Source organism: Dromiciops gliroides, chromosome 2 (genome assembly GCF_019393635.1).
Source record: "Dromiciops gliroides isolate mDroGli1 chromosome 2, mDroGli1.pri, whole genome shotgun sequence".
Taxonomy (NCBI): Eukaryota; Metazoa; Chordata; class Mammalia; order Microbiotheria; family Microbiotheriidae; genus Dromiciops; species Dromiciops gliroides.
Genome location: NC_057862.1, coordinates 236,354,629 through 236,371,123, shown reverse-complemented (window position 1 = coordinate 236,371,123; position 16,495 = coordinate 236,354,629). Strand labels below are relative to the sequence as shown.

The 16,495-nt window shown below is 41.4% G+C and overlaps 2 protein-coding genes across 2 annotated transcripts in view; one reads left to right on the top strand and one right to left on the bottom strand.

Annotated features, from left to right (window-relative positions):
- Positions 1 to 86: 86 nt before the first annotated feature.
- Positions 87 to 4,935, top strand: ZC2HC1C (zinc finger C2HC-type containing 1C). Its single transcript, XM_043982138.1, has 3 exons — positions 87 to 170; positions 1,576 to 2,947; positions 4,433 to 4,935. The coding sequence occupies exons 2-3, from the start codon at positions 1,595 to 1,597 to the stop codon at positions 4,694 to 4,696; spliced, it is 1,617 nt and encodes a 538-aa protein (XP_043838073.1). The 5' UTR covers positions 87 to 170; positions 1,576 to 1,594; the 3' UTR covers positions 4,697 to 4,935.
- A 4,284-nt stretch (positions 4,936 to 9,219) lies between these two features.
- The window catches only part of NEK9 (NIMA related kinase 9), a 41,151-nt gene continuing 33,875 nt past the window's right edge, over positions 9,220 to 16,495 (bottom strand). The window contains exons 19-22 of the mRNA XM_043982137.1: positions 14,580 to 14,779; positions 13,796 to 13,960; positions 12,782 to 12,979; positions 9,220 to 11,930 (exon numbers count right to left, since the gene is read on the bottom strand). Coding sequence (XP_043838072.1) covers positions 11,808 to 11,930; positions 12,782 to 12,979; positions 13,796 to 13,960; positions 14,580 to 14,779 — 686 coding nt within the window. The 3' untranslated portion in view covers positions 9,220 to 11,807. The remainder of the gene's footprint in view (positions 11,931 to 12,781; positions 12,980 to 13,795; positions 13,961 to 14,579; positions 14,780 to 16,495) is intronic.

Here is a 16,495-nt window from a genome sequence, read left to right as displayed (position 1 = left end):
GGCCCTCCCCCTTCCCCCGCTCCGTGGCTCGTGTTCCCAGTTTCCAGGCAACGGGAATAACAGAGAAGCCAAGAGCGCTTGCGCCAGGACTTTTGGTGGGGGTCGGGTTCGGGAAGCTGGCGCCCTGTATAGGGTTTCCCGGAGCTGGAGCGGACGCAGCGGAGCCTCAGGTACCTGGGAAGGGGCAGAGAGCAGAGGGCAGAGTCTTCCCTAGAGCAGGAGAGTTTTATTCCCATGCCCACTCCCCCAGTTTCCCCTTGCACACCCCATCCTCTCCTCCCCAAGGGTAAGGGAGAGGCAAGGAGCGCAGGGACAAGGCGGCGAGCTGCGTTGTCATGGCTCCCATGGACGCTGCGGCGGCGCGGAAGGTGCCCAGTTTAGCGGAGCGCAGCTCGCCTCGCACACCTGTGCGGGGACCCTCCCTCCAGTGCGGAGCGCCCTAGAACCAGCAACATGGCCGGAAGGGGACCATCACACCTATCACCTTCCCACCATCCAGGCGAGCGCTTCGTTCTGGTGGACGCTAGCGTCATTCTTTTCGTTCATTTCCCAGACCCAGAATATTGTGTCTTCTCCACCCCCCAGCCCCAACTCTCTCCCCTTGCCTCCATTTTTCACCTGTTGAGCTACCATCTTCGGGGATCCAGCCCAAATGACACCTCCTGAGCAGATACCACAGGCAGAAAGGGGTCGATCACTCCCACCCTAGATCGTTTGTCACATTTTTTAAGGCCCTTGCGTTATAGAGTTGTGGAAGGACCTCCTCTTTTAGTGGGAAAACCTGAGTTCGAATCCGAACACCACACTGTTTGCCCTTGCACAATTTGTTCACCTCTCTACAACTCATTTCCTCATTTGTGAAATGGGATGTACTAGATGACAGACATTTCCATTTCCCTTTAAAATTTAGAAACTGCTCAACCTATAGTATATTATTTGATCTTCACAACAACCCTTGCCTGAGCTTGCGGCATTATTTCCATTTTCAAGATGAGGAAAATGAGGCTTGGTTAAGTGACTCGACCATGGGCAGGCAACAATAGGTAGCAGAGGAAGATTAAAAAATAGGTCTTGCTGACACTCTTTCCCACCACTGTACAGGAGTATCTGAAACTTCAGTTGCATTAAGTGTATTACAGCCTGTGAACCTGTCCCCAAACCCCCTGCTTTTCTTAATCTTAAAATGAAGACTTAAAATTTAAATAATTAAAATCTTAATCTTAAAACCCATTTCTTTTCATGCTGCAACCATTATTAGCCAAATGGTGACACATGAGATTCTAGAGCAGCAACTCTACCCTTTGGGAGGTAGAATGTACTTTACTAATGTACTAAACAGCAGAGGCAATTTTGTTGAACACATAACCTTTCCACCATGGGCTTTGGGGAGAGAGACAACTATTTTCAAGGGAGGAAGCATCAGATCAGTATCATTTCTCTGTACAGGGCCTGGCACCACCAGTAATGTGGTGTAAGGAAAAGTAAAGGCAATTGGAGGCAAAGCCACTTAGAATCTGCTTCATGATCCCAGACTCAGCACCCAACTTAATATGAACCCGATTTTGATTTTCTCAGGCTTCAGTTCAGGCACTGAATGGCTCGCCTCCAGTTGGCTCCATGTCCACACGTGGACATCATGTTTCCTTTTAACAAAATGGAAGCTTCGGAACTCCATTCAAGTAGGCAAACCCGTTATGAAAAAAGCAGCTCTACCCATCAGTCTCGACTGGAGCACCTGAAAAACAACTTCCAGCAGAAGCTTCTAAGAGACAAAGAAGAGAAGCTGGAGACTAGCTGTACTCACAACAGGCAGAACACCTTTACTAAAGCCCATAGCTATCCCTCTTCTCATTCTGCAGAAAACAGCCAGCGAGATTCAGGAAGCAATCAGCAGGGTCCAGGAAGTGGGGATTTTTATTCAGTCAGGGCCCATACATGGCACACCAAAACAGATAACCAAGAAAACACAATGCCCTTCACAAAGAAGAGAGCTGGTGTGGACCGTGCTTATCCCCTCAAACCAGTGTTTCACCGAAAATCGTTGAGTGCTACTCACATTGGGATGGACTCCGGAAACTTCTCCCTGAAACCATCTGAAGCAAAAGAGGTCTCACCCAGCCACTTCAGCTTACAGAATCGAGGGAATTCATCTTCAGCCAAGATGCTGCTTGCTCCCCTACAAGGGGTTCAGCCCCCAAAATTCTTGTCAAATCCTGACAGAACTGAGTTAATTCAGATTCAAAAACTGGAGGCAGCAGGTGTGAGCTTAGAGGAAGAAATTCGGAGAAAAGAAACTCTACTAAGGGAAAAGTTGAAGAAGACGGAGGAAGAACTTAGAAGGATCCAAAAAGAAAAGGAACAGGTAGAAGAAGAAGAAGAAAAAAAAGAGCAACAGAGAAAAACATTTCCTAGGAGAAGAGTCACAGGTAGCAGCAGCAGCATTTCCAAACTCATCTTCTCACCAGAATTCAGGTCTGAAGAGGTCTTCAACAGTTATAGCAGAGGTGATAAAACATGGGAACAGTCCCAAGAGAATTCTAGTCCATCCTCAGTATGTTCCCAGTTCATCAATCATAGAGTACAAAGACTCAAAAAGGAAAGATTAGTGGCAAGTAACAATAAAATTCGAGACCAAATTTCAGTATCATCCCCTGAGCTGTTTCCACAACACCAACAAGATCCTGGCAATTCTTTGCTCAAATCCCCCAGTTATAGTTCATCTCAGTTATCAGTCTCCTCAGGTTCCAGCTCTTCAACTGAAGAACCAGAACTTGGAGAGTGCAGCTATTGTGGACGAAAGTTTCTCTTGCCAAGGCTAGAGAAACACACAAATGTCTGTAGCAGGACCCAGGGTTCCAAGAGGAAAGTGTTTGACTCGTCCAAGGCCCGGGCTAAGGGCACAGAACTAGAACAATACCTGACCTGGAAAGGCCCAACTTTAGCCAAGGTAACATCAGCTCCTCTAAGTGTATGGATTTTATTTAGGGTGGAGGATGGGTGGGGAGCAGGAAGGGTAATTGAAGAAATATGAACTATTTCCTCACCTCTTAAAAGCATTTGAAGTGGGAGGTAGAGAAAAGGAATCTGAAACAAGGCTTGAGTGTAACACCACCATCTTGTATTTCTGAAAAGTAGCCTAACCTCTGTAGAACTTCTTTGTGCATTAGTCACACATTTCCCATTTTTGAACTGCTAGAATCTTGTAAGAATCATGGCTTTTTTGGACAATAGTAAAGCACTGTCATTTCCTGCTCAGTATCACAAATTTGGTGTTAGGTTTCCTGGGAGTTAAAAAAATAATTGTGACAATTCTTAATTCCAAGTTACCCATCTTCTTAAAACTTGTATTTAAAGCAGATACCAAATTACCAGGGCACTGAATTTAACAGTGCAAATTATAAGGTCTAATAAAACAAGACCTTGTAAGTTAATAGGACATGCAGGAGTAAAACTTTAAATTAAGACTCTTGTCCATGCTCTGTGTCTAAGTCTACTGTTTACTACTTTCAGTTTCATGGGTCATTAGCGATATCTAGTCACTGGAGAGCTGCTTTAACTTTTCATTTGACAGATTTTACTAAACAACTTGCTAATACACCTTTTAATTTTTCTGTAGTTTCATATACAAATGGATTCTGAGCACATCAAAGGCAGATTTCTTTCCTTGTTGACAGCTTCAGGAAAACTATCTTGCAAAAAACGTGAATTGCAAACTTTGTATGTCCCATTTCTGAGAAATCTATAACCATGTCAGTTGGGATGATTATGTATAAAGAGGCTTGTAAATGAAGTTTCTGGTCCTGCTTGGGGAGGCTGGACCAGGACATTAATGACTATTTACTGAACTGAATTAGAATGGCAGAATTCTGGTCCCAAGAACAGGGTTCTCCAGTTTCCCATCTTTCCCTATTCCTCACTTGTCTTTCTTGGGTTGTCATTTGAACCTAACTTGGCCTTTTCCCTTATTTGTCAAATGAAGAAGTTGAGACTAGATGATCTCCAAGATACCATTCAGCTCTAAAATGCTATATTTCTATGAAACTATCAACTTGCTCTCTTTTTCCTGTCTCTACCATTCATACCCCGAAGCATAACAGCTTTTCTCCCAGAATTCTGAAGTTTATGTATAGGTGCTGGGAGGGACCTTTCAAATTCCTATAATTGGGATGCCTGTTTAAAGGGGGTACACCCCTAACTGTATTTCATTTGTTCAGTACACTTTAAAAAAACTGTCTCACAGATCTGGCTTCCACCATAATAATGTATCACAAAATTTCAGTCCCTCTAGGCACTTCTTCCATTAATACAGCTAATCCCCTTCACATACCTTAGTTTTAGTTATTGTTATTTTAAAATCAAGGATTATATCACATCACTAAGTACCTATTTGTATGAGGTAGGGGAGCACTAACCTTTTCCCTTTACTTTATAGCCAGAGCCACCAAAGAAGAGTAACTGGCGACAAAAACATGAATCTTTCATTCGAACTCTCCGTCAGGCCCGTGAAGTACAGCAGGTAATCGCCCGGGGCGGAAATCCCTCAGACTTGCCTCCCATGCCACCTGCAGAAAACCCAGACTATATCCAGTGTCCCCATTGCAGCCGCCACTTTGCCCCTAAGGTGGCTGACAGGCACATTCCAAAATGTAAGACCATCAAGAATCGCCCTCCTCCCCCACGGAAGCGCTGCTGTTGAGAAGGAATCACCCATGAAATCTCCTGGTGGCCCTGTGAGCAGCACCTTCTCTTCAGCAGCCCACAGGATTGGAACTGGATGAAACTATAAAGGAATAGAACTTGTACATCTCCCAAACATGGCTGCGATGCCAGAACTGGAGAGGAACCCCATTTCTAAGCAAGGAGAAGGAAGCTTCAAGTTCTCACTGAACTGTAAATTTAGGCAAAACTGAAGTGCTTTACATTATTTCCATGGGAATCGACACTTGAGAACAATGAAAAGACTAAATTAAAGCCCTCTCTTTTTGAAAGTCTGACTTGTGATTTGTGATAGATAAAGAGCACTCATTTGGGTGTCTTTTCACATTTATTGTTCCTGTTAACTCCTCTTGCAGTTATCCAACAATGTGGTTGTCTTAATTGACCTATGAAGATGATATGCTGCCAGAAAAGAATAACCAATGCCAATATCTCTCTTAAAATATAACAAGATTCTTCTCTGAATTATTAATCTGATAACAGGAATCCAAGAACCCGAAATGAATATAATGCTGTTTCTGACCTCATTGGAACATACTCTGTAATCTCCGGAAGTAGGTTCTGTGTATTTTCAGGATGTCTGTGAAAGCTTAAGTTTTATGGTTATCAGTTTCAAATCAGTTTCAGATAAAGCTTTATTAAAATTTTTTCCATGTTTTCAATTTGGATATTTTAAATCTGGAATCAGACCATATAGCTCTTTCCTCCTACCACAGTAACAAAATCTGAAATCCTAGGGGGCTGTAACATTAACTAGCTTCAAATGTCACATGAATAATTTCAAGACAACTGTTTTAGTCATTTCTGCTTATAATTTGTTTTCTTGTTTGCTGCTTTAGAGTGTAAGCTCCAATGGGGCAGGACTGACCAGATCTTTGTAATTTTCATTAAATAGTGCCTAAGCACAACAAAGTGCAGAATTAGGCACTTAAATAAATACGTTAAAAATTGTAATGCTGACAAAGATACTATGCATAGGTCCCAAAAGACTGTATGTGGCTCATTTCTAAAAGAAAAAAAAATCATAGAATGGAAGAATGATTTAATTTCTGGAAACTTTTGAAGAAGGCTACAATATTCAAGGACGCATTAATGTATGTATATAGTAAATTAAAATTAGGCAAGAGTAATGGTAGGCAGGGCAGCTAGGTGGCACAATGTATAAAGCACCAGCCCTGGATTCAGGAGGACCTGAGTTCAAATCCGGTCTCAGACACTTGACACTTACTTACTAGCTGTCACTTAACCCTCATTGCCCCACCAAAAAAAAAAAAAAAAGTAATGGTAGGCTATAGAAACAGTTAGGATTAGTGCCTTGTGTGCTAAAAGAATTATCACAATGTGTTTTCATTTAAGTTACAGAAAAGTTAAAATGACCGAGCAACAGCTGAATGAGGAAGACCTAAAAGATAACAGAACATCTTGCCAGTAGCAAATGTGTGATTACGTTTGATGCTGTCAAACAGCATTTTGGCTAACAAATCAACTCAGCTAGAGATATGAGTAAACAGTAAAAATTATATTAAGCTTAGGAAATCTGCCTTCTAAGAAACATACTGAATTGAGATCTTTTAAAATTTTTTTCTTTAGGTCTTTTCGTTGGAATTTAAAAATCAAGGCCCATTCTAGATTTTACACCTCATTATGCAGTAAAAGGAGACATTACCCTTAAGGTGTTGGCTGCCCACTAAAGTACACTGTTAATATTTAACATTTTAACACTTTTAGATGAAACTGTTATAGTAAGAACACACTCTGGTATTTAGGTCACAGATCAACAATTTTATTTTTAGATCCAAACCTGTGATTTCTTTACACTGGTGCAGACAGGCAATTCCACTATAACTTAGTCTTAGAGACTGCCTGGGGCACTGAGAAGTAAAGTGACTTGTTCATGGTCACACAGCTAGTGTCAGAGGCTGAACCTGAACGAAGATTATTTGTTTCCAAGGCTGACTCTCTTTGAACTAATAACACGGCTGCTCAGGTGAAAAAATATATTAAGAGAAAAAAAAATATTTATAAAAAAGCAGCACAGCTATTCTTTCAGAACTAAAGTAAGTTGATTTATGACTACTTTAAAGGTTTGCCATATCAAACAATGTGCCAAGTATAGGAGAAATAAAGACAAGACCAAGAGGGTTATGCTCTGGTTCCATTAGTGATGATATTCTCCGTGATTAAAACGTGAAGGATCATTAGCAACATCTAGTCTCTGGACAGGTATTTAACAATTCAGACTTCCCAGAATGTACCTAAAGACAAAGACCAGGGTATGGGCAGGGGGCTAAGGAAATGAGGTGGAAATCTCCAGAACAGAACAGGGGATGTTGATAACATTCTCATTTTATCCTTTCTTTTTGTACAAGAAGCCTTGGTGTCACTTCATTTTATAAAGGAAAAAAACCTATGTAAATTTAAATAGGACAAAATCTGCTCAGTGGTAAAGTTCATTTGGCAGCCTCATCTTTAGGGAGATTGAAAACAGGATCTTGAGGAAATGCTACAATTATATATAATTATATTATTCATATCATAATAACTTCATTGCACTTACACAGTACTCTTTATTCAACTTGGCAATTTTCAGGCCTTGACTCATTTTCACAGTTCCAGAGGAAGTAGATAGGTAATGATATAACCAACAAAAAAAAAAAACCCCTCCCTTTTTATTTTCGACAATTCTATGGGCTTTAATGATCAGCATGCTTATTTCTATAGTTAATCATAATACAGTAATAAAAGGTGTTAGGTTTTTTTTTTAAAGCTCTGAGACAGGATGGGACATGATCCCAGAGTCCTTGCCTGGAGCTGACAAAGTAGTGGGAAACCACTCTGGTCATAAACACCATTTCCTAGGAAAGCTAAGGATTGAGTTCTTGAAGGAATTTTTGTTTAAATTACACTCTAGCTCCTCAGGTGTACTTTCTATTGCATTGTTGGTCAGTCAAGGATTTATTAAGTGCCTACCATGTGCCAGGCATTATGCAAAGTGCTGAGACACAAAGGCAAACACATATTCTTTCTGCCCTCTAGGAGCTCACATACTAGTGGGGGAGAATCATGTAAATAACCATTTACACAAGATATAAACAAATTATACAGAAGATAATTTCGGAGAGATAGCACCAGGGGATAGGTGTGGGAGAGCAGGAAAGGCCTCCTAAAGAAGATGGATTTGGGGAAACTAAGGGGCAGAGGTGAAGCAAAAAAGAGCATTCCAGGCAGGAGATAAAAGCCTGGAAACAGAAGACAGGAGTGTTATGTTTGAAGAAGAGCAAAACCAGTATAGCTAGATCAAGTGCAGGGGGGGGGGGGGGGTTGGGTTGGTGTAAAGCAATAGACAAGAAGGGTAGGAAGGATTTTAAATGCCAGAGAACTTGACATTTGATTCCGGAGGAAATAGGGAGCCAGGGGAGTTTACTGACAAGGGATGTGTATATGAAATGGTCAGACATGTGATTTAAGAAAAGTAGCCAGACAGGTAGGTGGAAGACAAAGTAGGGAGAGCTTGAGGCAGAGAGACCAACAAGGCTATTGCAATAGTCTACGAGTGATGTGAAGAGAGTCTGATGGCTGTGTGAGTGGAGAGATGCCATGAAGGTAGATACCAAGGATGCCTACACAGTTGGCAGTCTAGTGATTTATGGTTGGGGTTGACTAGGTGGGATTGGTGAAAAGGGAGGGAGGGAAGATCAGAGAGTAGAAGACAGTGTGGAGCTGAACTGATTCACCAAGGGGCCGAGAAAGGGAAAGAGAGCATCAGCCAATGTAGGGATAACAGCCTAGAAAAGAACTGAGGGGTGGAGGGAATGGAGGCCAGAGAGGAAAAAGGTCAGGGATCATTAAGACACAGGGAAAGATGGAATAAGAAAAGATGATGATATAGATATCAGATAAAGCTATTTTGGAGTTCATGAACACAGAAGGGGTACATTCGTGGGTAGTAGTAAAAGCAAGGGCATGACCATTTGGTAGACTAAGGAACTAGAAAGTTAGGATATTTGAGGGATCATCAACATGTGTGTTCAAAGTCCCTAACACGAAGGTAAAAGCTGAGGGGGAGGGAAAGACTATTAGTTAAGGAAAACAAAATGTCCCATGACAACTCTTTAACTTGGTTCTACAATTTTTCTGGTACACAGTTGGTTCTATGCTGGGAGAATAAATATGATTTCAATTCTTTGAACTGTAATGGTTCTAGATAAGGTAGGATTATTACTTAGAAGGTACTACCAAAGACTAAATAGATAATGTAAAATAAAAAGATGTCCTGTTTGGTGTTTCCTCTTTTCCCACTGCAGACTACTTTCTCACTTGCACACTACTTCCAGCACTATATTATGAATTACAACTGTATAAATGATTCTGACATTAAAAAAATATAAAACTGAGAAACAAAGGTTTCTGCCTAAATACATTCTTTACAATGTTTCCCTAACTAGAATAGCTCAACTAGGATGCCCCCCCCCAAAACAATAAAAAGACAAGTATAGATCCAAATTATTTTTTTTAAAAAGTGTTTTATCACTAGTGACCCCAATGCACATAGAGGCTTTACTGAGGCACCGCACCATTTAAAAATTGATGTATTTATTTAAACAAATGCCAAACCATTCCACCCCTAACCTTTCAAACATGAGGCTAACAACAAGCTAGTTCTTTAAGTGTCAGAGCAGAGATTTTAATCAGGTTATAGTATAACTCAAAAGCAATACTACTGGAAAGCTTAACAAATACACATCTAGTCCTGAAAGAAGAAAAATACAACAGGACAAAATAAAAAGGGGGTTGAGAACAAGAACCATTCAAAGGCACTTCTGCCTACATGCCCTCTGTATGTCATCCAATACATGGCTGCCAGCTCTGAACTGGTTTCTGTTTGCATAGCTGGTTAGTATAAAAATCATTGGGTTCTCCCAGTCCTATGTTAGGTAAGTGCAAATTGTCTTTATAGGCACTGAACTTAAATTTGCAGCCAGATGAAAGGAAATTAAGGCTTCTCAAAGGCAACATAATACAGAAAATGACCAGTGCTATGCTGCTAGAGAATGACTTGCTCTCAAAATTAAGAGTAGGCCTCTTTTCCCTTTAATGCTCACTTACATCTCACAGTCTTAGCAACGTGACAAACTCCTTCATTTCCCCTTCAGGAGCAATTGCTCATGGTTTATGCCCAAACAGACCCCACCTCCCAGTCCTGCTGAAACAGTGAACTTGAAGTTTACAGGAGCAAGGCCCATCAGCCCTCAGGAATCAAAGCTGCATTTACATGATAAAACAAAACTAAGTTGTTGGGGGGAGGGGTTGTTTTGCTTTTTTAGCAAAACCCCATATTCTTAATCTGGGACTGGCCTCTTCCTATTCAAAGGATATACTGATTACATTAGTACTTCTATATAATTGGCTTCCCCAACTGTGAATATAATGGGAACATGATACAGAAAGACAGCTGCTCCCATTGAACACAGCTGCTCTCTCCCTCCAAACCCCCAAGCCCAGCCATGGGGTTTTTCCAAGTTCTAGTCTTAACATCAGTTTCCAAAAGACTAAGAAAGTATACCTAGAAGGCAGCAAATCCATCTCATAACCCCAAACAAAAACCAAATCTCATTGTTTTGTTAGGGAAAAATGAAACAACAAAACAACTTAGCTGTTTGCAGGGAGGTAGATATGAAACCCATAAGCAGGCACTTGTGAAATCAAGACACTTCATTTTTCATAAACTGAAATATAAAGTTCATACCTTTAAGGGAAACCAGGAACTCATAGTATATGACCTATGAGTCTAAGATTTGGGGTTCAGGAATAATGAAGACAATTAACTCTGAGAAAGGTGGTCTGCTCCTCCTTTCAATGGCACAACAGACATAACGGTCAGGGATGGTGATACACTCCCTGTCCATCTCTTCCACTTACTAAATTCTATTCAGTCTGTTATGTATTCAAGGAACTTCGGTGCTGGCTAAGAGCCACATAAGGAAAAGATACAGATTCACTGGTTACTATACGGCTTCAGAAGAAGCAAAGGGAAAAAAAATACTGACTAAACACAGAACAACAGTGGCTAGTGCTACAGGGGCCAAGATCAGGACGAGAACAAGCAGAAGCAGACAAGGGCCTCTTCATGAGAGGAGGGGCCATGGCAGCCATCGGCAGCCTCTGAGAAGCCAGGCACAGTTGCTGAGGACAATTAGCATTAGAAGACCTCTTTTCCCTTGTCTTGAAGAGTCTTGGGGAGACTCACTTCTCCAATATTTTCAATACTCAAAGAAGTACCATCACTTCAGGAGGTCCCTTTTTCAAGGCTATGAAATCTCTCCCTGCCCTATCCACAGTGCAGAAGCCCCAGCATGATGCACCAAGAGTACAGCTATGTAACAAGGAGAGGCCTGCCCTTCTTTCTCTGGAGAAATCCCAGTCAACTTCCAGAGCAATATCAATCTAGACCCTCTTTTCCTCCAATACGTAGCTGCATATGAGTGTTTCAACTCTATGAAAATAAGCCAAAAACTAGTCTGTAAAACTTCTTTTCCTCAGACTCTGTCTCTGAGACGGCCCAGGACACTCTGCCATCTTTAAGGCGATTTTGGCAGGACTAAGGCCCTGTTACAGCCAGCCAGCTCCTAACAAGCTCTCTCAAGCTTTTCACTTTCCCCTCCTCCACCCAGAAGTACAGTGACTGGTGTTGAATTCCCAAGGTAACTCCCAACAAGTGGTGAAAATTATAAATGTCTAGAAGCTGCTACCAGTGCAAACGGCACGGCAGAGCTGCTTCTCTTCTTCAAAGGTGGGATCAACGGATTAGATACAGAGCTGCTGTTGCTGCGACAGTCACTGAAGGCAAAGCCAAGGACACAGGGCCCCTTCCCCCTCAAAAAAAAGAAAACAAAACAAACGATAAACACTCCTAGTTCCTATCTAAAAGGAGATGCTTCCCTCCATCTGTACTCCAGAGGTACTTCAGAGCCTCCTGCTTTGCTCCTTGTCAGCAACTGAAATGAAGCCAGGAAAGCCGCTCTCTGCATTCAGTAAGTGTGCTGTGAAGTTGCAGGGATCCCATCTTACTGGGGATGGACGGCATCAGGAAACTAAAGGCTGGACCGGCAGGAATCTGTTCCCAAAAGGCACCAGGAATCTGAATCCAAGTCTGGTTTTGGATCTGTTTCCATCTCTTCCTTTGTTGTCTGAGTTCCTTTGGAATGAGTCTCCAACTATTCAGATAAAAGTGTCAGGTTAGCAACATGCTGTCATGTTGTCCATTTATGAGTATCCTTCTCTAATGCGAATTCTCAGTTTTGCAAGATGCTCTAGAGCTACAATGCTAGGCTCTAGATTCTAGATTCTAGATTCTATTCTTCTAGGCTGTTCAACATCACCTTTCTCCTGTCACAGTTCTGTCAGTCACCTCATGCTCAATAATGCTTGTATGACACTCTTCAAAAACAATGTCAAAACCAGCCTCAGACACTTAACACTTACTAGCTGTGTGACCCTGGGCAAATCACTTAACTCCAATTGCCTCGCCACCCCTCCCCCCAATTTTTTTTCAAATAAAGGTGATGAGGGGCAGCTAGGTGGCACAGTGGATAGAGCACCGGCCCTGGAGTCAGGAGTACCTGAGTTCAAATCCGGCCTCAGACACTTAACACTTACTAGCTGTGTGACCCTGGGCAAGTCACTTAACCCCAATTGCCTCACTAAAAAAAAACCAAACAAATAAAGGCAATGAACTCAACTAAATCCAACTGCCTATCCTGGCTTCAGTGGTTAACACATCACAAATTCCATAACTAGAAGTTATATGGAAATAATAGAGAAGTTATAGGAGAGTACCTCAAAAGAAATCTACTTATTAAAAAGCCTGGGTTTTGAAAAATTAATGAGTGTCAATAATGGTACTTCCTTCAATAATATGAACATCACTCAGAAAAGATGAAAAACCCAGCCACATATAGATCATCACTTCTCTACAATTGGGGCACATATGAGAATCATCTGGTACTGTGACTCAAATGCCTCAAAATAGGCACAAAACACTTAATATCTCATCAAATATTCTCACCCTTTGTACTCCTTCAGTCTCCTTGCTGAGCCTTTGGAGCTGGGTCCAAATTTTGAGATTTTCCTGCTGTAGTTTCTCCTGTTCAGCCAAACATTTCAACACCAGACCTTCCAGACGCTCTACCTCCATCTGCAGGCTGCTACAAACACAGGCAGCTTCCTTCCCAGCACATCCTAGTGCTGGATTAAGCCGGGGGAGCTAGAAAAGCAAAGAATGAAACAGAAATCTAATATTGCCCTCTCCTGTTTGGCTCCCACAATTCACTTTTTAAAAATAAACAAACATGAAACTATCTAATCTTCCTCTAAATAAATTTATTAGATTATACCATAAGTTACATATGTAACTATGTAAGAAGAACTTCAGGAAACAATGGGAGACTAACTATGGAGATGAAGAGAGAGCCTGGTTCTGCCACATCATCTTCTGACTTAGTTGCTTTTACTTTCAGCATCTCAGACCCCAATCCAGTAATGAGAAGTAACAGTAACTGGCCTTCCTGAAAGTTATGGAGTTTCAAAGAAGTTTTCTAAGTACACCAAGGTGTTATCTGAGGTGCTAAAGTTAAGTGGAACAAATCCTTTTTTGGCTGTATCATAAGCATGGATGCCACATAACTTAAGATCTATGAGATGCTTCTTTCTGGTGATGTTTTAAGATGTCAGCAAATAGTATTGCTAAAGAACTAAATTACTGAAATCTCCTTGGAATTTTAAGATATGTCATGCATCTCACAACTGATAAATATTAAACGACGATGATAAAGATGGGTTTTATATTCGTACATCTGAATCTGCTAAGATAACCTAAGAACCATTAAAAGCCATTAGCATTAGCTCTGAATAATGATTTAAGGAATTATTGAATGAGAAATACAGAAAGTGCTGAACTGTTATGAGGCAGTGAGATAATCAATTAAAGCTTATAAGACAGTGATGGCATATAGCCAGAAATTAAGGGGACAGTGTAGTCACTGTTTATCAAGTTGCAATTCAAACCAAAAAGCTCCATTACCCAGGCTTCTCTTGTAGACTTGTTGCATTCTGCAGGTGCTTCAGAGGCTGCTTTGAGTCCTTGCAGCTCCTCATAGGGCAGAGTATCTTTCTCAGGCTCTGAAAAAGCTGCACTGAGGGGTGAGGGGCTGTCAGGCATGGGGATGAATTCTGCATTTTCTAGCTCCTAGGCATCAAGAAAAGCATCTCAGTTGATCTGCTGTCAACAACCCATTTCTTCCAACATTCTCTTCTCCCCTAGTTATTTACTTCTCATCTGCCCCCTCTAGTGGTAAGGGATAGTTGTGGTTATTGGTTGTACTTCATCTGTCAAACCTCTCCATCCTTAATAGGACAAGCAGTGATGCAGTCAAACCTGCTCCCGGGAACAAGGTGGTGCAGTGTTAGGAATCTGGTCTTTTTTCACTTTTCTCATCACTATGCAGGTTCACTAAGAGGATCTAGAAACTCATTTACTCTGATAACAGCAGAGAGACAAAGTGTCTAAATGACAGGAGATAAAGCTATATGTGTTCTATGCTGTTCTTACTTCCTACTTTCAGATCCCTTTCAAAGAGCAGCCTAAATTAATAAAATCACCTTCATATTTAGATATTCTCTAAGCAAAGAAGAAATGCCAGAAAGGAGGTTTACTATTTAGCAAGAAACTGGAATGAGCAACTTGATATAAAACAGCTGAATGACACATGGGTAGCCCTGGGAGGCCCTAACAGTTCCTTTCTTAGGTCTTTGTTGGTGATCCAAAATTTAATTCAAGGAATATATTCTTCCACTAAAGCAATTACCTTGCGCAGCCAGCCCGGGCAGGAACTGTTGCCCACACTACTGATCCCCATGGCCTCAGTTGGACTGATCAAATCCCCCATTCCTCGGTCTGCCTCCATTGTTCCCCGGAAGCCTCCACTTGGATCTGGGGTCTCAGATTCCTGTTGGCTTTCTTCCTCTTCTCCTCCACCCCCTCCTCCTTGAGTGGAGTTCTGAGCCACTGATCAACACAAGACAGAGAAAGAGGGGGTTTTGCTTTGCCATTTGAAATGGAGAATTGTTATCCCTGGGGATCCACTTAACAATGGAAAAGGACTGTTAAGAAACAAACTATATACCCCTGTTGAAACCACAATTAGGAAATGGTAGCAGGTAGATGAGACATCCTTTTACCCAATGTCTTTAAAAAGTTATTTTTTGGGGGCAGCTAGGTAGCTCAGTGGATAAAGTACTGTCCCTGGATTCAGGAGTACCTGAGTTCAAATCCAGCCTCAGACACTTGACACTTGCTAGCCGTGTGACCCTGGGCAAGTTACTTAACCCTCACTGCCTTGCCAAAAAAAAAAAAAAATTGTTCATCCAATGTCTACATGAAGATTAATCTCTCCTCTATTTAAAAAAAACCCTACTTAATATTCTGGTGCTCAATAGTAATTTAAATGTTACCTCTGAAGTATCAGCTTACAAATAAACAGAATTCCCTTTTTCTATCATTAACAGCTACTCCATGGCCCCGTCTCCATGTCAACAAATCTGCTAAAACCACATTCTATTCTAATAACACCTACCTTTCTACCTCTCTCTGATTCCTCCTATACCTGTTCTTCTTGTGGTCTCAAGAGCTGAACTGATACCTCCTAAAGATTCTAAAGGTACATAATGCAAGCTATCGTCCCAGGAAAGGCCCTTCTGGTCTATGCCCTTAAGGGGCTATGAAGATTCACTGCTTTATAAATTATCCATTATCGATTGTTAAATTAAGGCTGGTTCTTTCCTTCCCTGAACACAGCATTCTTCCGGGCTACATCAATGAAGCCTATTGCTGTTCTGTGCTCAGTTATGTAATCAGGACTGTCTTGGGATCAGCTCCTTTGGGGTAAATTACATCTCTTTGAAGAGGTTGACAACTCTGCACATCCAGTCTTCATCTCTTTCCCAAGTTCCAGCCACATATCACTTATTGCCTTATAGACATTTCCATTTGGATGAATCATAGGCATCTCAAACTCAACATGCCAAAACAGAACTCCTATCTTTCCCTCTAAGACCCACTGTCTTACTACCCTCTCCATTTCTCTTGAGGGTACATCGCATACTTCATGCTCCAACTTCTCTCCCCTACACATGACATTCTGTCTTCTGCCTTTAGGACCATGGGCTGTCCCCAAGGCCAATAATCAACTTACCTCCAGCTCTTGGAATCCCTGGCTTTCTTCTAGGCTCAGCTAAATGCCACCTCCTACAAAGGGCCTTTCTTGATTCATTGCTGGTCATTAGTGTTCTCTTATTATCACAGAACTTACTTAGCATATATCTATATCTACATATATTTATCTATGTGTATTTTTTTTCCTAAGTAAAACATAAGTTTCTGGGCCCAGAGACTATTTCATTTCAATCTCTGAATACCCAGCACTTAGCACAGTGCTTGGCATTTAGTGAATTCTTACTGAATTGAAAAATGAAAACTTATTTTATTCACTGATAAATTTGGGATCACCCATAGCATGATCTTCTTCCATTAATATAGAGCAGGGTTGGCAAATGATGGCTGACCCCGATGGCAATAAAACTTTATTTAAAAATGTAAAAGCCATTTTTAGCTTGCAGGCCACACAAAAACAAGGGGCTACCAGGATTGTGCACATGTGGGCTGTAGTTTGTGGACCCCTGGTAGAGAAGATGAGAACAAGCTCTGACATTATATCTCCCCATT